Raw genomic sequence first — 24,608 nt, forward strand, 5'->3', positions numbered from 1 at the left:
GAAGGCACCTCTGGAGCTCACCCCGTCCCACCCCCTGCTGGAGCAGGCACCCCCAGAGCAGGGGCACAGGGCCGCGTCCAGGTGGGGTGTGAATGTCTCCAGGGAAGGGACCCCACAGCCTCTCTGGGCAGCCTGTGCCCCTGCTCTGGCACCCACACAGGGAAGGGGTTTGTCCTCACGTTCAGGTGGAGCCTCACGTGTTCCAACCTGTGCCCGTTGCCCCTTGGCCTGGCGTTGGGCACCACTGGAAAGAGTCTGGCCCCATCCTCCTGACACCTGCCCTTCAGGTCTTGCAAGCATTGATGAGATCCCCCCTCAGCCTCCTCCAGGCTGAACAAACCCAGGTCTCTCAGACTTTCCTCGTAAGGGAGATGCTCCAGGTCCCTGATCATCCTGGTAGCTCTCCGCTGGACTTGCTCCAGCAGTTCCCTGTCCTTCCTGAAAAGGGGGGCCCAAAACTGTACCTCGTTTCCCACCTGCAGGCGAGGGGAGAAGAGGTTTCCCCGGGGTGGAAGGAGACAGAGCGCCCGAGGGTCCGTGCCCACGCCCCGGCAGAGCAGGAGCCGGTCCCTGCGCCCGACTGGCATCAACCGCATCAAGGGATTAAGTCACCTCTCAGCTGGCGAATATGTAAGTCTCTAAACGGCTCCTCCGTGCCGAGGCTCCGGGAAGAGGCCTCGAACAATGGGGTGCCGGACGCTGCGCTTCCTGCCCGGGGCGGCAGGAAAAGGCCCTTTTCCTCCCCGGCCTGGGAACGCCGTTCCCGGTGCGGGGCAGCGGCAGCGCGGTATTTCCGGCAGCAGGAGGAAGGCGCGCCGCTTACCGCGCCGCCTCCCCGGCAGGTGCCGCAGCGCCCCCCGCCCCGGCCCCCCTCCCGGCCACCGGCCCGGGGCGCTGCGAAGCGGCGGCGGAGGCCGACCCGCGCTCCCCGCCCGGTTTCCGGCGAGCGGCGGCGGTGCCGCCGGCCCGGCCCTGCCGCGCTCCTCCCTCCTTCCCCCGGCGGCTCAGGCGCTCCCGCCGCCTCCAGGTGGGGCGGGCCCGGCGGCAGCCCCCGGGCGGCGGTCGCTCCCCGGGGTGTGGCGGCGCCGCCCGCTCCGCTCCGCTCCCCGCGGGTGTGAGGGAGGGGCGGGCGGCGGGCGCAGCCCTCCCTCCTTCTCCCGGCGGGCGCCTTTCCCCCGCGGAGCCTGGCGGGGCCGGGCCCTGCGCGCTCCCCCCGCCCCGGATAGCCGCCAGCTGCCGCGGCGGCATGAGGATTAAGGCCGTCGGCGGGAGCGTAACGGGAGGAGCGGCCGGTCCCATGGGCCGCGGGGCTCCCCGGGGCCGGCGGGTCTGAGGTGCGGTGAGGTGCGGTGCCCGGTGCGGGCGGGCGGGTGCCGCGGGCGGGGCAGGACGGGGCTGCGGCGCCTGCCGGGGCTCGCTGTGGGCCTGGCACCGGATCTGCGCTGGGTCTAGCACAGGCTCGGGGCTGGGTCTAGTCGGGGCTCGGCAAGCGTGGGCTAGGCACCCGGTCCGGCGTGGGCCGGAGGCTGGGCTCAGCGCGGGGTCCAGCACGGACTCGGCACTAGGACGGGTCGGTCACTTCCCGGGGTGACTGAGCCTCGGCCGCGGCCCCGGGGGCGGGTGAGGGGCCGCGCCGTTCTGGCGAGCCGCCTACGGCCCCGCGATGTCGGGTGTGAGCTGGGGACGGGCCGCGGTGTGAGCCCCGGGAGCCCCCCGAGAGCGCCGGGGTGCCGTAGGGAAGGGGAGGTGCTTTCTTGCCGGGATCCGAGTCCCCAGACGGGTCAGAAACGCTCCCGGGCTGTTGGAGGGTTGCTCTCATTGCTGTGACGGCTCCTCAAGCAGCAGGACCGCGTTCCGAGGCAGCCCCCTTCTGCAGGACGCGTGTAACTCGGCTTTCTTGCCCCCCACCACTAGGTTTGCGTACTTGGGAAACCCGAAGCAGTTCTCCTCGCACCAAACAGGTAAAACTACTTTTATTGTAGGAATATTGCTAAAGGCTTCAGTTGTAGGCACACATGCAAATTTTGGCGTATTATAATGCCAAAAAAGGTGTTTTAGATATAGGCCATCCACTTTTTTTTTTTTCCTCAGGAAACTTAATGGTTCAAAGCAGGGGTGTTTGATGAGAAGGTTGTGTTACCAGAAAGGTATCCAGTCTGCTTTAGAGTATACAGATATGCATGGGCCTGTAGTTAATTTTATAACACAGTATTCAAAGTTTCTTTAACATGATGTAAGCTACTAAAAACAAGCACCCTGAAACAGACCAAAGTTTGAACATTTATTTATGACTGCATGGTTTTATTTCAGCTAATGATTGGTTTCTTCCAAAGTAGAGAATGTATTAATGTATTATTTTTATACTTATTTTTAAATTAAAATGCCTCCTCTTCTCACCGCCCCTCCCTCCCCCCAATAATTCCACATTTTCTTCCTGCTGACTGGATGTTATATGCTCTATACTTAGTTTCCACATTTGAAATCTCAGGATCCCTTGGGATTGAGCTAAAGTAAACACACCCATTTTAGGCTGACTGTGAGTTGGTAGCGCATAATAACCCTCAGTTACTAACAATTCAAAGATAATCCTGAGGTTGTACAGTGTCTTAGTGAAAGTTTACTTTTCATAGGGAAAAAGAAACCACCCCAGAAATAGAAGTACAAATTCTTTGAGTATACGACTGACTTTGGCTGAACATTGTCTGGTATGCTTGAAATGTGCTATGCTGCAGATATGTTAAGTGTCCTTTTTGTATATATATAAATACAGAACTCAAGAGGTTGCCATGTTCATGTTGCTTGCGTTTGGATTGCTGCTGCAAGAAATTCTGGCTAATTCCCAAGCTGAAAATCTTACAGAATTCAAAAACATTCCAGAAGAGCCATTGTATAGCTACAAAGCTATCAACTTGCCAGATGAGCATATCCCCTACTTTCTGCACAATAATCAGGATATTGCTGGCATCTGTAAGCAGGACTCTCGTTGCCCATATAAAGTAGGTTTGCTTTTTTTTTTGTCTGTTTGTCCAAATGTAATGTTGGGGTGGTTCTTGGAGTGACAGCAGTTAAAGATGGTGATGAATTGGTCTCCTTGCCAATTAGTTGGTTCCACTGGGATTTGGAATTGTTGTATGGGGCTCTTCCTGAATCTGATGCTATCACAAGACTGGATTTTTAATGTACTGTTTTGCAAGATTTTTATCCCCCTTCTTTTAATTGTTACAGAGCTGAAATGATGATCTTAATCTGAATGACTCTGCGCATGTGAAAGGTGTTTGGACTACGTACAGTTAGTAATTTCTAGGCCTGAGATTTTCAGCATGCTGTAGTACTTTTGTGGAAGTGCCAAGACTATAGGCAAATCAATGAAACGCTGATTTAATCTTACCCCGTGTTTGCATATAATTTATTAATCTGAAGCAGGGGCGGTGAATCTGAGGATCCAGGCTGCGTGTGGCTTGGGAGCAATTCTAGCATCTCTCAGGCTGGAGCTGGTTTGCGGAGCTGGGAGTAGGAGCTATGATCCCCCTTCTGCGATTTTCTGCGGCACTGCAGAAAGCCAGTGTTTCTAGATTTGCCCGGGGAGCAGTGGTACAGTCAGCCTGGAGCTTGGAGCGCTGTGCCCTGTGGGAGCTTAGCTTTGTTACCTCTATGTGTCAGCGATGTTAAAATTTTGGAATCCTACTCGCTGGGTCAGGAAAAGTGGTTGTCCTTGAACAGGTATATTAAAGACAAGGATAATGTTGCTGTGCTTGTGTGTCCTCTCTTGGAGCCTCTGTTGTCCATAAAGAATCTGAGTGTTCTTTCTGAAACTCCCTTTGAAAAGAGACCAAATCAAAAGCCTTTAATGCAAGATTCATTAGCAAGAGGTGGTTTATAAGCTAACAACTAACCTGAGTAATTTCCCATTTTGCTGGTGTATAACCTGACTCCGTTATTCTGTGTTACAGAAATACTTGAAGAAACTAAGATCCTGCTGGGGTTATGAGAAATCTTGCAAGTCAGATTACAGGTTCAGTTACCCAGTGTGTGATTATGTTGAAACTGGATGGTGAGTTTCATTTTAAATGTAAGAAGTACAGTATGTTAAAAAAAAAAAGAGCGTGGTGCTCACTTTCATGTTAGCTGTGCAGTTAATATTCTTGTGATATTTAGAGTCTAAAGGATGATTCTTTGTGGTGATACGTGTGTATATGTCTGTGTGTTTATAGGTGACATGTCTTTCAACGTGATTTTTAAAAACTAACTTTTTAAGGAAGAAAATACTGTTTGAAAAGCTTCCTGCCACAATGTTTTCATTATTCTGATTTAGCCTTGAATTCAGATTCCTAAAATAACTCTGGATTTCCTTTCTTAGCTTTAAAAACAGAGGGAAAACGTTAAAGAAAATTTATACCCTTTTACGGGAGAATAGCTTTAAATTGTCATTGATGTTTTCACTTACATGCAGCCGATAAGTTGCTTCCTGTTTTGCATCTTAAATGTCAATAAAGTAACTAGCTGGCTCTTCTGTTCCACTTTCAGTGGAAAAAATGTTATCTGTTAAAGTTATTACTAGAACTGAGCAACAGACCTTGATTTTTTTTGTTTCTTTGTTTGCTTTTTGTTTTTTTCCCTCTTTCCTTCATACATCAGGGCAAGTGACATTGAGACAGCCCAACGGATATTCTGGAAACAAGCTGACTTTGGTTACATTCGAGAGAGGCTCAATGAAATGAAAACCCATTGTAAGCCGACAGCAACGGTAGGTATTTCTGACAGATATTATAATTTTTACTTAGCTTTGAACATAATTTTTGTCACTGATAAAATCCTGTTTGTTCTGTTCTTAACAGGGAGATTCATCTCTGACCTGTTCTCAGTACCTTCAGCATTGCAGAGCAACAAACTTGTACATTGATCTACGAACCGTAAAGAGAAACCAGGACAGGTCTCTGATTTACTTATGTTATAGTAAAACCAAGGGATGGCAGGGAAAAGGACTTCAGAATTTGTTTAACAAAGCTAGCGTGCTTGTTGCCATGGGCTTTACTGCTGGTCAGAGACTTGTGGCTGAAGCCCTGTTGAGATCCATACCTCTTGATTGCTGCCTGCTGCTGCTCTCAGAAGTACGGGTTATTTAAAAACCTGTGCGTTTAGTTTTATGTAATGATGATGGGTGACTGAAATCCTCCCTTCTAATGGAAGAGAGGAAGACTCTTCTGTGTCTTCAGCCACATCCTTTCTTGATCAGGTGATGTGCAAAGTAGAATCGTTTTTGTATGAGGCACTGAGAAGACCTTCCCTATGCTAGGTGCCTTTCTACCAGAACCAAGAACTGCCTTTTTAGATACTGAGGCTGAAGAGAGGTCTGAACCTGGATCTCCCATGGCCCAAATTAAAATGCTGCATGTTGGAAAACTGGGTAGAAAAACCATATTACTGATGCTGGCATCACTCATTTTCCCTTCTGCCTTATCTTTGAAGTCAGTGTCTTGGGCACTTGACTTGAAAAGAGCTGGTTCACGACTGTGACGCTGATACACTTCAGAATGGGTTTTGTCATCTTCTCAGCCTGTCCTAAAAGCTGATGTAGATAGTGCTTTTACTCAGCAGTTTGTTTTCATGAAACCTGTTCTTGCACCTCACTTTTCATACATTGTATAAAATTCTCGGGTTGCTGAGTTGTGAAATTTGAGGGGAATTTCAGTGAGAAATTGCTATTAAAAACAAACATACAAAACCCCAAGTAGTGATGCTTGTGTAAGTAATCACATAACAAAATCTAAATAACTCGTTTGGGTATGTGAAATTGTTCCTAACAACATTCTGGGTGGATTAGTACTGTTTTCTAAATTGATGTGTAGAACTCCAAGGACACCACTATCTTTATTTGGGAATTGTGGGAAATGCTTGATTTATGCTGAAGGAAATACTCAGGTTTTAAATATGTATGAAGTACCTTGCTGAACCAAGATTAATTAGCACTGGCTTGAGTATGTAATCGAGTTTGCAGAGCACTTATAGCACTGTTGCAGAAAAGCTGATAGACTTTTACTAATTTGCATTAGATTCAAAGAAGACTTTTTCCAGAAGGGAGAAATTGGAGGTCATTGCACCCTTGACGTTCAAGCATTTTTGGCTGAAGGTCAGCGCAAGAGCCCTCTGCAGTCTTGGTAAGAATCGCTTGTCAAGGCTGCTTCCAAGTTCACTTGCTAATTCTTTTTTTTTTTTTTCATGGGCACTAGCAGCTGTGTGTAGGGGATTTCATACTGAGGAAGTAGTTGCTCCTTTCTAAGGTCAGTCTGAGAGTTCATTACCTCTGGTAATTACATCAATGCAGAATGTTCTGAACTATGCTATGAATAAATGTATCCTGCCTAATTTACAGCAGCAAAAGATCTGAAAATGTCTTGTAATGTGAAGTTCTAACCTTCAGGTGTTTTCTGGACAAGACGCTGGTTGCACGCCTGATCTGCCTATAGGAGGCAATTGTTCTGTTGTGAAGAGCCTTGAAGTTTGAACCTGTGTCTTACATGCAGTCCTTGGTGATGTTGGGGCTCGTGCAACGACTGATCTGGGTATATGTTTGTACAGTGTTCCCAGGGAGCCTGTGTTCGGAATGTGAAATGGGCAACAGTCTACAGGCCGAGTAGGAAGTGCAGAGGGTGCTTTGTAGTAGCTGATTAAGTATCACGGCTTGTATCTTAGCGCTTTAAAGCTGCGTTGCCAGATAATTGATGAAACATGAAGGAACTGGAGCCATTAAGGTCTATATAAGACTTCATTTTTATGCTTTTCTCATGTTTTTTTTTTTTTTCTCATTTTGCATTGATGGTCAATTTCAGTTAAGAATCGCTGCAGAGGAGGAAAAGGCTTTTTCTTTTCTACCTGCTATTGTCATTTCAACTGCTCGTCCTTGTTTAGATCCAGTAATAATAAGTATTGCATCTACATTCATTACTCTGACCACAGCATGAAGGTCTTGCTGAAGTGTCTTTGGCAATGCAGATCAAGTTGGATAGACCCACAGATCTAGGCTCTAAGGCTCTTTGTTACATCTCTCCTGCCTTGATTTGTAGATCAAAGATGCTGCTCACTCCTGAGATCAAAGGCGATGTTTAACCTCTTGAAGCTCGGAACCGGAAGAACCTTCCATTACAATTTCAAATCATTTTAATTGTCAGACTCTATCAGTTTTCAGCAGTCCTGTTAAATCAAATGGACTGGTTGAATAGTTACTAAATCTTGGATGCATGAAGTACATTTGTTTAAAAGTGTTAATGACAAAGCATGTTCTGTGTGATTCAATCTTCGTAGGTTTGCAGAACTCCAGACATTTACTGCATTAAACTTCAGGCCCTTAGAAGATGAGAAGTGCGATGTTGTAATTGAAAAGCCAACGTACTTCATGAAATTGGATGCAGGTAATTGGTATCTTTTAGTTTTTTTATCCTGCAATAGTGCAGTAAAAAGACCCTGTATCCAACTTGCCCATCTACACGATGCCTTTGAGATTGTCAGGTTCACTTGTAATATACTTTTATTTTTAAAAAATCATGTGACTTTTAAATTCCGTGTTTTGTAGTTCATTGACAAACCTGGAAACTTAGATTTAAATCTTTACATTTTGCCGCAGGTAATAAAAAAAATAAATACATCAGAAAAAATTTCCTGTCACTTGTTTTGCACAGACTTTGACTCTTGACCGTGTTTTGAGAGTCTTTGCCTTTGTGTCAGAGACATTTCTGTACAGAGTCTTTGATTTTGGCTGTGTTTCTGGATGACAGTGTTCATACCATGAAACACAAGGTGTGGTTATATGTGCCTTATAGTATGTGTTTAGTAATTGACGATTCCGTGTCTATTGAATGACATGGAAGAAGAAGCAGTATTCGGAGACAAAGTTCAAGGGAATAAGTTTTGTTAGTTCATTAAAATACTTCCTGTCACCCACCTCAGAAAAGCCAAAGCACACAAAACTATACACAGCCCTGTTTTAAAGTTTCAAATTTAGGTGAAAAACCACAGCTATCTCATTACAGAGAGCTGTGGTGAACGCTGTGCAGCACTATACCAAAATTCATGAGAAGGGACAGCACCCAAGCATCTTTAGGTATCAGCCAGTGGTATCTGACTTTTTTTAACTCCACCAACCTTTTTGTTCACGCAGCATATTTTGCAGACAAATATTAATGAAAGGGGGTGTTCAGGTTGGGGACATGCAAAGAAACTGCTGTGGGGTATAGGAAGTATGTAGGAAGTATAGGAAGTATAGGAAGCCTGGCAGCTGGTTCGTATCATGGCAGCTCTTTTTGGTCGGAAGGTTAGAAACAGGGGCTGTGTGCACACGGTTCCACAACTGGGGTCTGGCCTTCACTAGAAAGGAGACCAGACCACGCTACCTCCTTTGTTTCATGGTAGTTTTTTAATGCACCATGGTCTGAAGGTATTAGCTTAAGAAACCAAGAATGAACAAGAATGCTCTGAGGACAAAAAAACTGAGGGATTACTTGGGCTCTGGCTCATGTGCAGGTGCAAGTTCTGTCTTGGTAGTCCTGCAGACAGAGCTTCCCTTAACCTTAATAAAGCAGAACTAAGATCAGCACCAAAGGTCTGTTTTTAATGTTTTCTTTATGTCTAACCAGCTATTGTTAAAGCAGTAGTTGCTTTCATATACTTCAGAAAGCAACTGCAGACTGTAATGAGAAATAGCACGTGTAACTTATCTTTTTCTTACGATGTCTTTTGGCCACTCTTCTAATTTCTCTGAGCTTTTTAAAAACACATTTTACTTCAGATTTCTTACCTTGATACCCTTTAAATAATTCATTACAGCCTTCATTGCGTTTAAAGGTTTGCTTTTTTTAGGGTGTATGAGAAGCATTTGGTCAGAAGCAGGGGAAAACTGATATAAAATGCAGGATACTACTAAGGAAAAAAATACATGAACCAATGAAAAGTGAAGTGAGTAATGTAGTATTTTGCTAACAATTCTTTCTTTCTCAGGTGTTAATATGTACCATCACTTCTGTGATTTCGTCAATCTTTATATTACGCAGCATATCAATAATTCCTTCAGTACTGATGTCAACATAGTCATGTGGGACACTGTAAGTCTGCTGAGCTTTTAACCTATTTGTAACGGGGTGTATTTCTGCTGTATAGAGACCGAAGCTGTCAGTAGCCAATCCTGAACTTTTTTGTGGGCTTAGCCATGTGGAACTGATAAGTTTTTGGATCCTGTTACTACAGGTGCATGAACAACAGTTAGGTAACAGGTTTTCTGCAGTAAACTGTGCTGTTTGAGCAGTACTCCATAGCTCATCTTTTCTTAGTACATAATTATGCCTTTTTTTTAGTGTGACCCCAAAAATAACATGATCTGTGTTTCTAATATGTGGTATTTAAACATTTCGTGCTGTTTTCTGTAGACTTTTTCCCTCTGAGAATATTGATGTAGATTTACTCAAAACTGTTTCTGTTACACGTGAAAAGAAATGCAGCCTTGCATCCTTCTAAATCAGTAACGTGCAGCCTGTAGTAAGAAAACAACTAAATTAAATTCTTATATATGTCAAAACAGGGCCTAATACTTAATTCCTTTAAATAGCCTTCTTGTAGTTGCTTCTCTCAGTCACCTCTTAGAATGCCACGAGGACATATAAAACAAGTTTTTAAGTGGGGCTATTTCTGCTGTAGTGCTGAGCTGAAACCATGACTGTGTTTGAGAGTAATACTAGTTTTACTGGACAATATTTAAGTTGTATAGGAGAGTGTTCAGCTAAACAACAAAAAACTAGGCAATTTGTAAGATGCCAGATAACCTGTATGATCAGGTCCAGAAATAACACAGGTCCTGAGTGTGATATTGTCCCACACCTGTCTTGTTTTCAGAAAATACTGGGGTTTTTTTCTGAGTATTTACTGCTAGGATAACTAATATTCAACAGAGAACTGCAAATATCCCAGCCTGCGATGTAATGAGAAACCTCTTCGGCTAGAAGAGACCCTTTTTCCTAGTTCTCTCACATCTTGAAAGCTAAAATAAATGTGCCTGCCTGATAAGCAAGCTCTCTAGATGTTTTACAGGGACCTGTTAATCTGGCTCTGACTTTCTGAAGAGATCAGATGTGTCAGACAGCACTGTAAATTACTTTGAAAAGCAACTCTTTTTTCTTATATCGCATTATTGAATCAAATAACTCTTTCAAATGTACCATTCAAGGTAAGTATTGTCACAGTACTATCATTTTAAATGAGTCTTAACTGCTCAGCCTGCTTGAGTTCATTACCTTGTACAACCAGGTGATGGCACCAACTAACTGCAAATGAATCGTCTATGCTGATGGAAAGATGGACTTGAGCTTATTATTAATTTTCTTTTTTTTTTCTGTATGTAATTAGATTTGGCCATACTTTCTAGCTACTGTAGAATCAGCACACTGTTCTTATTAAACAGTAATGCTCTTAGATGTAGGTTAAATAAAGCAGAAAATGAGTAGGAAATCCACTGGGTGTTGATTTGCAGACTCTCTCTGCAAATGGAGGAAAACAATGTTTATAAAGCACTTTTAAGGAGAGCAGCTAAGGTTGGAAAGTAGTACTTTCAGCTTTGAAGATCAGTTCTCTACTTCTAACCTGGAAGAACAGTTCTTGTAATACAGACGGCCGAAAAGTAGTATGGATTGTAAAAGTCATTAAAACTTAATGGCAGAAGAAGGGGCAAGAAGCACCTCTTCAACTGAAGGAAATCTGGCGCTCTTTAGATTCTTTTACATTTCATTAGATGTCTGCTCTCTTCTGCAGTCATTTATAGTCTTATTCTGAAATTTCTTGTTGAGAATGTTTCCACATAACTTTCCAAGCAGCCCAAACCAGCTCCAGGGTTGAAAGGAAGCTTTAAGCAAGAATCTGTACCAGGGCTACTGGGGTCATATTTAACTGCATTCAGAGAGCAAGAGATGGTGACTCTTACTCTCAGATGCGTAGGAAATGTTACAGATTTGAAGGCAAGAGCCCCTGCTGCTGGGCGAACGCTGTAGGGGGTAGATGGTTCTTAAAAGGTTCCACAGAGCATTGCTGCAAAGGGGGAAGTTTTATACTGCCCTGTAGAGAAACTTCGTGGCAGCTTGTCGAAGTAATGCAAAACATAGTTTTCTGACTGTTTCTTCCATCAATTCAGATCATTGCCTTCAATTTGTCATACAAGTGACCATCCCTAAATGGAGGCAGATATAAAACAGGCTTGTTGTGACTTTTTACTTCAAACATTACTGCTGCACTTGAATTCCTGTGTGGTTTTTTTCAGTCTGAGGAGTCAAGGTTCATGCCTTCTACCATCCCTATGTTTCTGTTGCTTCAAAATGAACTTGTGTTCTGTCGGCTCTGGGGAAAGTAGTAGGTACTTCTTGCTCCAGACTCAGAAGTTCTAATCTGCTGTTGAAATCCTTGTCTAGATTGCTAATTTATAGAACTGTTTTATTAAAAATTAACTACCTGACAGGTAATTTGAGTTAACTGCTGTTGTAAACACAGGGTTTGGTGTTCTGTAATATCTGTGTTCTGTGCTCGGCTGTCTTAGGTCCTGTGGTGGTGGTGCACATATTAACTGTATGTTAAAACTCTGTATATACAACTTGTAAATCAAGAAGAGAGTTTTATATGCATTTATGTAATCATTATGCCCTTATGGTTTTTTTTTCTTTCCTCCTAGAGCTCATATGGCTATGGTGACCTGTTCAGTGAGACGTGGAAGGCGTTTACTGACCATGAAATAATACACTTGAAAACCTTTGACTCTAAAAGGGTATGGAATTTTATATTTTGTTTTAATTCATAGTCACTGGGTAGCAAATATGGCAGCTTCTCTAGTCGCTTGTGGATATGGGTGTTTCAGAAGAAAGCATTAATACTTTCCACGCATGTTTAATTTGTGTAATATGAGTATTCTACCCGACTAACAAGAGACAGAGCAGTAACCTAATTCTGTGGCATGTCTGTGCTTTATATAGATGGACCTAACTTTTGTGTCTTCTGAGAGGTGATATTTATGTATTGGTTTCACTTCTGCAGGACCCACAACTGAGGTTAAGGGTTTTCAAATGGTACTGTCTTTCTAAGTCTTCTGATTCCTACTGCAGTGTTTATCTTCCCCTGCAACTGTTATTTCCAGTGACAAGCATCAGGTGTACTTTTTTTATTCCCACCAAAAAATGTACGCGTTTATTCAGAGCTTAAATCCCTTAAAGCCTGTCTTAAACTCCCTATTCTCTAACTCATTGTTTTCTATTTAGTTCATGTTTGTTCTGTGTTGGGGGTGGGTTTTTTTACTCTACCCACACTTGCATCGGTAGCATCCTAAGTGAGAACTCTTTTGGGATCAGGATTGTCTTTGTTCTACTCATTTGCACAGTCAAGGAAGTAGGATGTTCTTGACAGGGGCATGTAATTGCTAGCTCATTATAAGCAGTTATCCCTCTGAATGAGCACGGAATGTGCCAGCGGAAGGTAGCAGTGCAGTGTAACTTCTTGTGATCTTCCTTTGCAGGTATGCTTTAAAGAAGCAGTCTTCTCATTACTGCCTCGAATGCGATATGGCTTGTTTTATAACACACCATTGGTGAGTTCTTTTTATTCATCCACTGTGTTACCTAGATGTCTGTGTGACAGTATAAAACCTGAGCTACTCAAGTATCTGGCTGAGCTACCACAGAATGTACTGCATTGAAAGTCTGTGCAACTCCAAATGAAATGATCTTCCCTAAAGATTAGGGTTTTGAAGTTACTTTAGCTGGTTGATAGTAACTGGTTGTGTGCAATCTCCTGTGCCACAGTTCATGAGATGTATATTATCCCTCTTTAATGGGTGGGCGCTGTGAATGTAATGGTATTTTTGCAGAACACAAGACCTTGTACACTGACAGACTTTCTCGGTGGGATTAGCTCATGCATTCAGGCTGTAACGCTGTGGAGAGAGTTATATTTCTTTCTAAATGAAAGTGCCACTTGTGTTGCAGTGAGTAGTGACATGTTTAGCGCAGTGCATGATACTAGGCTTTTGTTCCACAAGAATGGCAAAAGGCTGATCACAAAGAGAGGTTTTCTGAGCAAAATAACTTTTTGTATTAATAATTGCTTTTTTAATTTCAGATCTCTGGCTGTCACAGTACAGGGCTATTTAGAGCATTTTCTCAGCATGTGTTGCACAGATTAAATATCACACAAGAAGGACCCAAGGTATGATAACTGAATAATAAAATTGTAATATGAGGCTGATGGCTCTTACCAGAGAAACAGCATTAGCAAGCTGGACCCAGTGGGGAATAGGGCGTATGGTGCACGTTTTGTCCTCTCCTGTGTCGGTCGGGACTTTTTTCCAAAAAGTCAGCCTGTTCTATAAAGGCCTTCAGCCAACATTTGTATATGTTTGTGAAAGTTGCCCTCATGTCCTGTTTCCATAGCACAGACTTCAGAACATCTTCCTTCCAACCCTCGTCTCCATCCTCTGTGCTCAAGGCCTTTGTGTCCTTCCTAGTTAAGCAAGATACGTGGTACATGGTCTCTTCTGGAGCATGCTGACATGGTGCTGTTCTTGGGTCCGGCAGAGGGGATCCCACAGAGCAGTGCAGTGAGCTCGCTCTTTATCGATCCTCATAGTTATGCTGAGCTCAGATCAGAGGAGGCAATGACTGAATCTGGTCCTCCTGATCCCTGCCCGGTACCATCTGCCTGGCCCTGGGCTTCTCTGTTGTACACACCGGTAGTTTTTGCAAATTGTTGCAATGGCTGCATTGATGGATTTGGCAGTTCTGGACTTCTTGAAGTATTTGCTAGAGAGTAGGCTACATATTATCGCTGAGGGGCACACATTCAAAGCACTGCACAGGCATTTAGCTATGCTTCTCCTGCTGATGCTAATGGGAGTCATGCAGTTAAATCTCTTTATTTCACTTGGAACACTTACCCCTGTGAGTCCAATTAATTTAAAGAGGTAAAAGGAGGAACTGTTATAGAAGTAAAATATTTTTTTCCAAGGATCTTGTGCACAAGCCATCCTGAAAGCTGCTTTCCTGCTTTCAAAAACTGCTGTATAATGTGTAATACAAAGGCTCTTTTGTGCTGAATAAAATAAATCTTTCAGAAAATGTTTTATTCTTTGTTAATAGTCAGACTTTCACAAAGTTTTTGACACTTTTAATCTGTTGGAAAATATGATGTGAATTTTAAGGTGGTTACATCATCTCTTACATGGGGAGGGAACAGATTTAGTTGCTCAAATAATTGCCAAAAGTAAATATGGAAATGTTTGGGGTTTTTTTGTGAGGTCTGCCTCATAGCTAATACACTGCTGGTTCTTTCTTTTTAGGATGGGAAAATTCGAGTCACAATACTTGCACGCAGCACAGATTACCGGAAAATATTAAACCAGAATGAGGTGTGGTCCTTTTTATTTTTAAAACAAATTTATCAGAAGTTAAATTTTGCCCATTGAACTAATTTTTTTTCCAGGTACAGCCAAGACATGTATCTGCTGACAAATCTTGGACAAATAAGTTCAGTGCTAATATTAATTTCTTGTAATATGTCTTCTAGCCAGTCTCTATTTCTGTACACCAGACACTGAACCTTGCTGCCCTTTTTAAATATCCAATGGAAGGCCGCAGATGTAATACTAAAAGTATTTCCTCTTAACCAGACACTGCAGAGAGCTTCTGATAACGTTAAATTATTTTGCTTTCAGGTTATCTCTTTTATTTCTAGCATCTCCAGTGTTGAAGGCTCTAACAAAAACCTTTGTTATGCTTGCGGATTAAAATGCATAAGCTATTGTATCTGAGTACGTGCATTCAAAACTTAATGAATTTTCACATTGATTCACGTTTTCAAATCATGCAATTTAGTGAAGTTATGGTGTAACTTCTCCTGTGATAAAACGATAATATCTAATGTTTTCATACCTGTCTTCGTTCTTAGCTGTTAGTGCCTGACAGAAGTGATTTGGCATTACCATCCCCACCTTATGTAGGGAGAAACTGAGGCTTGTTTGATGCAGTATCTCAGTGGCAGAATAGACAGAGTGCAGGTGGCTAGGTTTGTGCCTCATCTGTTAGGCTGCCCACAGCGCATGCCTACCTTGCTACATGTAGTAAGTTTTCTGGTAATGACCACGTGACAAAAAGGGAGAAGTTAATCTTACTCCTACTATAGTTTTGCAAAAGAAAATACTTGGCTCTTTCTCCGTCTTCTGCTGGCTATGGATTGGAGACTCAGAAAAAGCCCTTTTAAGTTAGAAGCCCAGGCTCTAACCTGGTTTCACTTCTCATATGAATAGGAGACTGACCTAGTAAGGTATTTTTGGAAATCCTTCTCGCTACCAATTTGCCTCTTCAGGTATTAGAGTATTTTTTGGAAATCCCACATCTTCCCACTATTCCTGGCAAAACCCCTACTAGTTTGAGTGGGTCCTGGAGCATGTAAAAGTCAGCAGTAGCCTCTGTGAGAGTGCAGGATATCGGAGTCTCCTCTCCAGGGGTTGCTCTGCCAGGAAAAAATGTATATATTTCAGGTGAGAAGCACAAAAGGAGGGGAACTGCTCCTTTATATGGCAGTGACAGTATGTTCTGTCTCACCTATTGTAATTCCCTGGTGGGGGGGAGGAGTGTGTAAAATGATCAGGAGCGCAGGGAAGGAATTGACTGAAGGAGAACACAAATCATTGTCTTTTTACTTTCCTCCTTAGCTTGTGAATGCTTTGAAAACAGTATCAACGTTGGAGGTCAAAGTGGTAGACTACAAATACAAGTACGTAAGTTGGTAGAAGAAACTAGTGTGATCTCGTGCTGCCTGTGGCTGGTGAAAGCTGTTTGCAGGCAAGCTACATATGCCCCGATGTCTAATGTTTGCAAAATCCAAGAACTGGGAAGGAAGGATGATACTGAGGGAGTGGTGGGTGAGCTAGTTAAGTACTCCCGTCCTACGATGCGCTACTAGGAACGAATCTCTAGAGTTATGAGGCTCAGGTTAAAGCTACTATGTGATGAGCAAGTTTTGAAATCACTTTTCTTTGTTCCCTCCCCTCTCCCAAAAACAGCTGCGTTCCCATCACCCTTTTGGATTTGCTAATGCTCTGCAGTAACTGTGGGTCAACAGGCATTTCTCTTGTGTGATGCTAGTGTCTCATTTTATATGACCCTTAATTTAGTAATGAGTAGTAACTCAGCTTATTTGCTGCTCTGGTGGCCCCTGAAGGCACCACTTGATGTCAGTTCGTGGTGCCCAGGTGTAGTAGGCACTGTGCCAGTAACAAACGGCTCGAAGGAAAAGTTCCCAGGTGGTGTATGCCTGTGCCAAATGGCAGCAGCTCCCATTTACTCAGTGATGCTGTCATGGATCATGCAGGAAGAGCGAGAAAGTGAAGCGAAGTTGAGATCAGTGTTTTGACCAAAGCAGAGAGAGGGCGAGGAAGGCGAGTTGCTTCTGATTCCCCTGTCAACGAAAACACTTGAGCAGTCTAATGGCAGAAAAGGGGGTGCATACCCTTGAGAGGGCATCTAGGCCATCCCACGTCAAAGCATAACCAAGTAGTACTTCCACAATTCCTGTGCTTGTTGAAACTGTTTGCGGTACCGTTCGGCATTACAGATTTCCACAGCTATCCTGCAGCATCACTGCCCTCTTAATTAGAAGGGTTTCCCTGGTGCCTGCCCTTACAGCACTTTAAGCAGTTTAAAATTCCTTATTGCCATTTAAGCCAGTTTATTTCTACTCTCTTCCAGATGGTCAGAGAGGACATTATTCTTTTCCTTTTTAATGTATTAATTGTTCATACACAAATGAAACCGGTTGTAATTTCCCTTTCCAGTTGCCTGTCTTCTCTTACAATTGGGTATCTTTAGTCCATTCTTCCCTTGTGTGCTCAGGGAACACCTGGTTATTTAAAGAGAATACTTCAGTTGGAGCTTACAGTCAAAGGATGGGAGAAGGTGACAGTTCAAGGAGCTGAAAAAAGCCCAGCCTCCTTATTTCTGCTTGATGCCCTATGCATAAGTTCAGGTTGGATATCCACACCTTTAGGTGGGAATTATATACTTCTACATTACGTAAAAACAGTTTAGGTCATTTATGTAGGTTTCTTTTAAAGGAGGTGATGCAATTTTTATTTTAGAGGCAAGTAAGAATACCCCCAAGCTTTCAAAAACTTTTAACTTGTAAAAAAATTTTAAAAAATCAAATTTTTGAACAGACTCTTGTGAAGTTTTGAAACCTGTCTGCATTGCTTTTAATTCCATGCTGAGTTATTGCTGCCTGCAGCATTTGTGATTCTTAGTATTGTTCCTTGAAAAATCAATTGTCTCTTTCAGTATTCCCTTAAGTTAATTTTGCGCTTTCTACATGTAACTAATCCTTGCTGAGATGGGTAGGCATGCCAGATCACCATTTCTGTTGTGTTGTCTGCAGGGAACTTGAGTTTTCAGAGCAATTGAGAATTACCCACAACTCTGATATATTCATTGGGATGCATGGAGCTGGACTTACCCATTTGCTCTTTCTGCCAGACTGGGCTGTTGTTTTTGAACTGTAAGTCTGTTTCTCTCTCTTTCCCCCTTATACCACAACTGCTAATGTCTGTTCATATGCGTTAATGAAGCACTTTCCCGTGCTGGTATTTGACTGTGAGCGTTCGTCTTGCGTCCTTGTCTAGACTTCATTTTTGGCAGTTTCTTCTGGGAATCGGAAGCAAGGAAGCTCTTATTATAAAATAGAGTGTAACTATATCATACAGGTGTAGCCTGTGATTTCTTAAGATGCTGTGGGATAAATAAAATGCAGCCTGGTCAGCAATTGCTTGGGGAAAATGGCAAAAAAAGAGAAAGCCTCACTGGTCAGGCTCTGCCTGGTGAGTCTGAGATTTAATGGTATTTTGGTGATCTAGGTGAACTGATTACATAAGACGCATGTCCGGGGTGTTAAAGATCCCCCTGAAGGTGATATCTGTGCTCCTTTCTAGGCTCAGGACATGAGCACCAGCTTGCTGGCCAAGCTTAGCTGAGTGTCTTGCTGTTTTAGCTGAACTTCTCTAGTAGTTTCCTTTTAAACATATTTTCATAGAATAGTTTGGGTTTGAAGGGACCTTTTAAAGGTCGTCGAGTCCAGCCCCCCTGCAGTGAGCAGGAACATCTTCAGTTACATCAGGTTGCTCAGAGCCCCTCAGAACCTTGAATGTTTCCAGGGATGGGGCATCTACCACCTCTCTGGGCAACCTGTTCCTGTGTTTCACCACCTTCATCGTAAAAAATTTCTTCCTTATATCTAGTCTGAATCTACCCTCTTTTAGTTTAAAACCATTCCCCCTTGTCCTGTCACAACAGGCCTTGCTAAAAAGTCTGCCGCCATCTTTCTTGTAACCCCCCCTTAAATACTGAAAGGCTGCAGTAAGGTCTCCCCGGAGCCTTCTCCAGGCTGAACAACCCCAACTCTCTTGGCCTTTCCTCATCGGAGAGGTGCTCCAGCCCTCAGGTCACTTTTGTGGCCAAATTTTATTGCAAATTATGGTTGTTAATACACACTCCAGTTGAATAGAACTAAAAAAAAAATGCTGTACACCTCTCAGAAGAGCGCTGAATTCTCCATCCTGGGAAGTTCTGCTTAAAGCCTCTGCTGTAGGAAGGCTGTGGAGCTATGCAGTATAATCTTGGCTTGAGGGCATTTTGTCCATTCTCCAAATAAATTCAGAAACCCATGCCCAAGGGCTGCTGCAGCTGGACAGGGGCGTGCCTGATGTGCAGATGTGCCTCAGGTTGCCTCCTAGGCCACATCTTATGAGCAGATGGTAGCCCTTGTTGTTTTCAGTGGAGTAGAATTTGTCTGTGTTTTCGGAGCCTTAGAACTGGACAACAAACATTTAGGCCTGAAGTTTGTTTTTTTCCTGTTTCCCCCTATGTCACCTACAACCTCTGTAGGTAAATACGATTTTTCTGCCTGCCCCTAGATACAATTGTGAAGATGAACGTTGTTACCTGGATTTGGCAAGACTGAGAGGCATTCACTACATCACTTGGCGAAAAAGGAATAAAGTCTTCCCTCAAGATCAGGTAACGATGGCCACTGCTGGAAGGGAGGGTGCTATAACTGGAAGCATTTAAAGGGTAGCTTGTTTTACCTATTTATGTTCTGATGCTTGAAATATGGTTTTCATTCTTTAGACCAAATTAACTTCCCTGTTGTGAGTAAGAAATCGTTTGATATTAATGGCTATGGGAAGAAGAGAAATGAAATTAATTGGCCGTTAATCCAGGCCATCCATAGCGTTGATGTTGCTGCAGTTACTTCGCTGACTCTTTTGCCTCAGAGCAGATCAGTGGATCAGAAATAATAAATCAAAATGGCAGATGCTCAATTTTTTTTCTTGCTTTTTGAATGGAAGATGTACTGACTTTTTTTTCTGTCTAAAAGGCCTTATTTCATTTTTCTAGGGACACCACCCAACGCTGGGAGAACATCCAAAATTTACAAACTACTCTTTTGATGTGGAAGAATTTATGTACTTGGTGCTTCTGGCTGCAAATCATGTTTCACAGCATTCCAAGTGGCCATTTAGGGTAAAACATGATGAATTCTAAATTAGACTTCTGACTGAAATATTATTTTTAAATAATGCTCCATAGAAATATTGTAACAACATAAAGCAAAATGCTGGTGTGAAACACGTAAACCTCTACGAGGGAAATAATCCATTATTAACTTGTCAAACCACTTCTTAGCACCATACCTTATCTTTATAATCCCTCTAATTCTGGGAGGTTTTGATATGTAAAAACTATTTTGCAGAACTCTCTCTGGTTTTTGCACTGTATTTTTGCATTCCAAATTCTGAAATACTTGTCTTTATACAGATATGTCCATCCATTTCATGTAGGATTTTCTGGTGTAGATATTAATCTTGTAATAATTTATGCCTACTGTTATGTGAGGAAGTGCTAGCGGATGGAGAGTGTTACAGCTTGCTTTCTCAGTAGGGTCTCTCTGGGAATGAAATGGGCCTGTCAGAGCTCCTCAGTTCCTCCTTCTAAGAAGCTGGATGCTTTTGTACTATAGTCCTGTACCTGTAAGCAAAAACCTGAATAGGAATTGCCTTCCTATCGTAGGGCACAGCCCGGTCTGTCATTTGCAGTCGAGTTAGGTGACGCAGTGGTTCCAGGATGGCTGGTTAGTTGCTTTTCATCACCATCCATGTAATTGCTCTGCTCGTCCCTGTGTTGTTTCTAGGTTTGAAGATCTTCCTTTTTAAAATAGTCATCGTAAGAACGAAGTGGTTAAGCAAGCTTTACCTTTTTGTTGTTTGATTCAACAGACACGGCAGACTTCTATTTCTAGTTTAGAAACATGGTCAAGTTAGAGCAGTCTTATGGTTTTGCATTTCAATATAAACTTTGACTCTGTCTGTGCAGTTTTAAATGCTAAAATATAACAGGTCTGCTCAGTAGGTTTAGTCAGTCTTCCTTCTCAAAGCAGGTAAATCTTTTCCTAAGTGAATGCTTAAAACTTCAGCTAATCTGGGTGCTTCCTACTTCTTCACATAAACCAGCGCTTTGCAATGGAAAACCTGAGCAAATTGGAATAAAACTTGGTCTTTTTGAGGATGCTAAAGGGACCAGACTTCTAGCTTTTTATGACAAATGATAAGACGTACGGGGCGTCTTTCAGCTGCAGCTGAAAGGAAATGAAGTCACGAGGAACCTTGTTCTTGGAATCATTGAAAGCCTCATCTATTAATATTCTTGTTTTCTCAAATGTCAAAGAGTCAATCTAGAAAACTTTTGAGAACCCTTCCAAAGCCAGTAGCATAGGTCACTCTTTTCAGTGAAGGAAATATTAAGCCAAAGGAGAGTTCTTTATAAAATTCCCTTGGGAGCTGACTTGTTGGTGCTAGTGGGGGTGGGGTGGGGTGGAAAGGGAGTAGTCTTAACTGCGGCCAGAAGGATGTGTGGAAGAATCAAGTTCAGTGAGATAAAAACCAGAGTTTTATGTTAAATTATGGATTTATGAGAATATATTCCCATGGTAGACTTGCAGTATAATCATACAGTCTCAGTGGCTTTAAGCAGAGCATACATTTGTATGCAAAAGCAAGACAGTTACAGTAAATGTAAACATTTCAGTGGTGTAATTGTAGATGTTATTGACTTCCATTCTCCAGCAGTCATAGGCAATTTCGCAGGGCGTAGGTACATTTACTGACCTGCCTATACTGGTGAAGATGAGTTACTGTAAGCATAATTTTCATATAGATCTCTCACGACCTTAAGCTGTGCATAGGAAAAGCTAGGTATAGCTGGTAGGCAAGATATATTAAGGTATCTGGTGCAATTCTTAGCGTAGTGTATTGTTTTACTGATGAATAAGACTTTAAAGAACCATAAAAGCAAAATTGCACTCTTGACATGAAAAAAAAAAGCCCTTGAGAAATACAATTTCCTGTATTCGTGTGTGTGTGCGCGCGTGTGTGTGTGGTTTTTTACCTTGTGGGATTTTTAGAGGGAAAAAAGTATAAAACCTAAGTCAGTAAAATGTCTGAGTTTGAATGAAAACAACTCAAAGTAACAAAGATATTTAACTATGAACTGTGCACAGATATTTGATTATTTTTTTTAAAAAAAGCTTTTTTAATTAAAAGTGTAAAACTTTTGGTTATAGTTTGCCAGGTTCTAGAGGCAAATGTTTTAAATACTATTAATTGCATAGAGTCATGTGTCTCTGCTTTTTCCTGCCACGGCAATCTGATGTTCTGAGGTCCAAACTGACGTTGGGATTTATGTATCTGGGAATCACTCAGAGGTAACGCTGTCACCTTGCACTGATGGCTTAGTTGCCAGGCGTTTTAAGATTGGTTTGCAGAAAACACTTGTATATGGTTTAACTTTCTGCGCTGCAGATGATGCTGTTGAAGCCAGAGAGTGAACACAGGCGTGTCCTTGAATCTGTACAGAAGCAGCTAATGAGGAGTTTCTCTTTCAAGCTATGTTAGGACTCGCTAAAACAAGTGGTTGAACATATGCCTGAACGCGTGGAGGAGAGGCTGTGGGGCCTTAATCCAAGGGCAGAATATCCTGCCAACATTCACCAGTTTCAGCAAATTTGAGCACAGCGTTGACAGTTGATGGCCAGCCTTATTCTTCAGCCTTTATGGCTTAATATTACTGGGATGAAAACACTGTTTGGGTTGATGAGCTTTACAAAAAGTTGCAAAATTATCTTGGCGGCAGAAAAGAGGTTCAGTTGGATCGATGGGATTTTGCCAATAAATCCTGAGAGAGAATTTGGGTAACAGCAAAGACCTTCTCTCGTGATGTTCTTAAAGAGGGTCGGAGCCATCTTGGTCTGCCTTGGAATTGGAGTTTGAGGGAATCCACGGGACTTCTGGGCCACTTGTTCTTTAGGCAAGGTATAGCTCTGGGTTATATTTTCCTAACAGACCGTAGGAATCTTGTTCCTTGGTACTTCTGGTTTTGTTTGTTTATTTGTTTGGGTTTTTTTGGGGGGATGGGGTGGGGTGTCTCTCCAGTTTATTTAAGTTTAGAGTCTGTGTTTAACTGGCACATTGGCATCAGCGCGGTGGATTTAGTTTTGGACTTAATGAACGTTGCCAATCCTGAATGCTTACAGGATTGCCTGTGTTTCATGTACAATGTAAACTGAGAGTTGGATTTGAAATAAAAAATAACTTATGGCTGCACGTGGTGTCTTTCCTTTTTACTCCAGAAGTCTTCAAGATGTATTTTCAATTTTTTCTTTGTGAAGTTCTGTGGAAGTTGGGTGTGAGAAATGGTTTGTGATGGGGAAGTGGCAAATCAGGATTATTAATCTTAAGAGTACAATTATAAATATTAAGGCAATACATTTTTAAAAGCAATTAAATAATAATGAAATTGTTTAATTTTTGCTGTTAATCTTGCCAGTTGTATCATTAATGAGAAACTCAGGGTTTAGAATGTCTCTTAATCTTTTTGTTTTTTTTAGCAGGAGAGAAACCGAACGAAATGTTCTCCTTGAGAGCTTTTTATCTGCTCAGAAGGGTAGAATGCGAGGGGATAATTTTCTTTGATTTCAACATTGACTAATTGTTTCAATTTGCAGTGTTTGCCTTGAAGTCGAGCTCTTACTTCTACTCCTCTGAACACACATTTCTCATGGATTGAGCTCTTTATCTGAAATAAAAGAACGGCTGCCAAACACTGTTCCGGCTTTGGCCCTGGACCTGCCAGAGGAGCTTGGCTCGTTCGTCATTCATGAATTCTCATCGTTCTTCTTGCGTTTCAGTTCCTCGTCTCACGGCGTGCGTGTGAGGGTGCGAAGCCTGCAGCGACTGACGCTGCTGACCTGCCCCGAGTGGGAGCCGCTCCTCCCGCCGGCGGCCTGCCTCGCCCGGCTCCTGTGAGGGCCCTCTGGCTCGCTTCAGCCAAAGCCGGCTGGCTTAGCAGAACCCTCCAGCCTAAACTGTTTGCCACAGGCTTGTTTTTCCTGCAGATGGGGGCTGAGGTGTAAGGGATGGCTGTGAGCAGCTCGTCTGGTGCGGCAGTACCTTGAAGCAGGTAGACAAGCCTTGGTTGTGGTTGGGGTAACCTTTCTAGAAGAAACTAGAGCTGGAATAAAACGGCTGAGCCAGTCTTGGTGAGCCCAGGGCTGAAGTTTTAGTAGTTTCTGTGTTGGTGGAATTGAGCGATTCGCAGAGGGGTATCTCACATAGTGCAGCTGATTAAGGCATTTTGTGGAGGTGGGGAGGGGGATGCACAGGGGGAGTGAGAGGAGGAGGGAGGAAAGGCCGTGGGTGGGTAAAACAGGCAGAGAGTCATTCCCAGGGCTGAGGCTCGAAAGACCTCCGTGAACACAATTATAAAACGAGTGAGGTGTGCGGAATCCCCGCTGGGACAGAGCCAGAAGGGAGGGCGGTGAAAACGTCGCGAGGTGCGAGGAGGTGCAGGAGGGAGAAACGGAAGGACCTGAGCTCCCCTGGGACGGAGCCGGGCGAGCAGCGGGGCAGCACCCCCGGCCAGGCGGGCTCGCGGGGAGAAGGGCCGGGGCTGAAAACCTGGGGGTGCCCCGGGAGTTGTGCTGGGGGAGGGGCTGCAAAGGGCAGCGGGGGTCGCCACAGTTTGAGGGAGCTGACAGCACGTCCTGGAACGTGTTTTATGGTCTGCCGTCCTCCCTTAGAACAGGGAAATAGTTTTATAATATAAAACTTATAAATAAAACAATATATTTGTGTTTAAATATAATAAATGTAAATGGAACAGTTTTTAGAAAATATAAATATAATGTAATATAAATATAAATTAAATGTAGCCGTAAATATAATGTAACCCTAACTATTCCTGTTACTACCGTTGTCTTTTGGATAAGGGATTAAAACTCCAAAATAAAGAGCAGACTACCTTTTTCTTTTGTTTATATTTTCTTCTGTTCTTTCATTCCCCTCCCTGTCTTTCCATGGCAAATCAAAGAGAAGTAGCAAAAAAAAGAAAAAAGACACTATTGTTGGGAATGAAAATACTTCAGTGGGTTTTGAATATGCATAACCTCTAACATGGCTTGCCTTTTTTGTTTTTCACTCGGATTCTTTTTTAAATCGT

The 24,608-nt window shown here is 43.0% G+C and overlaps 1 protein-coding gene across 4 annotated transcripts; it reads left to right on the top strand.

The window, feature by feature from the left end:
* The first annotated feature begins 517 nt into the window (after nt 1-517).
* On the top strand, nt 518-22,714 carry EOGT (EGF domain specific O-linked N-acetylglucosamine transferase). 4 transcript variants are annotated; one of them, XM_064453496.1, is made up of 18 exons: nt 820-1,334; nt 1,915-1,961; nt 2,092-2,147; nt 2,771-2,996; nt 3,951-4,051; nt 4,636-4,744; nt 4,836-4,930; nt 6,051-6,155; nt 7,300-7,406; nt 8,989-9,092; nt 11,696-11,788; nt 12,530-12,601; nt 13,132-13,218; nt 14,348-14,416; nt 15,722-15,783; nt 17,440-17,559; nt 18,971-19,073; nt 19,455-22,714. In XM_064453496.1, exons 4-18 carry the CDS (start codon nt 2,787-2,789, stop codon nt 19,599-19,601), a joined length of 1,584 nt encoding a protein of 527 aa, XP_064309566.1. In that variant the 5' UTR covers nt 820-1,334; nt 1,915-1,961; nt 2,092-2,147; nt 2,771-2,786; the 3' UTR covers nt 19,602-22,714. The 4 variants fall into 4 exon arrangements, with proteins under 4 accessions (XP_064309569.1, XP_064309566.1, XP_064309568.1 ...); XM_064453499.1 differs by lacking the exons at nt 820-1,334; nt 2,092-2,147 and adding an exon at nt 518-630; XM_064453498.1 differs by lacking the exon at nt 2,092-2,147 and having other exon boundaries at nt 820-1,344.
* The last annotated feature ends 1,894 nt before the right edge of the window (nt 22,715-24,608 follow it).

The sequence above is a fragment of the Phalacrocorax carbo genome, chromosome 6, assembly GCF_963921805.1.
Source record: "Phalacrocorax carbo chromosome 6, bPhaCar2.1, whole genome shotgun sequence".
In the NCBI taxonomy this organism is placed as follows: Eukaryota; Metazoa; Chordata; class Aves; order Suliformes; family Phalacrocoracidae; genus Phalacrocorax; species Phalacrocorax carbo.

Bases quoted from the DNA above. Each gene is read 5' to 3' on its own strand.
- EOGT (XM_064453499.1), top strand. From the start codon at position 2,787: ATGTTCATGTTGCTTGCGTTTGGATTGCTGCTGCAAGAAATTCTGGCT. The intron at 4,931-6,050 runs GTCTCTGATTTA...AATTTGCATTAG, and splicing joins GTAAAGAGAAACCAGGACAG to ATTCAAAGAAGACTTTTTCC. The intron at 7,407-8,988 runs GTAATTGGTATC...TTTCTTTCTCAG, and splicing joins CTTCATGAAATTGGATGCAG to GTGTTAATATGTACCATCAC.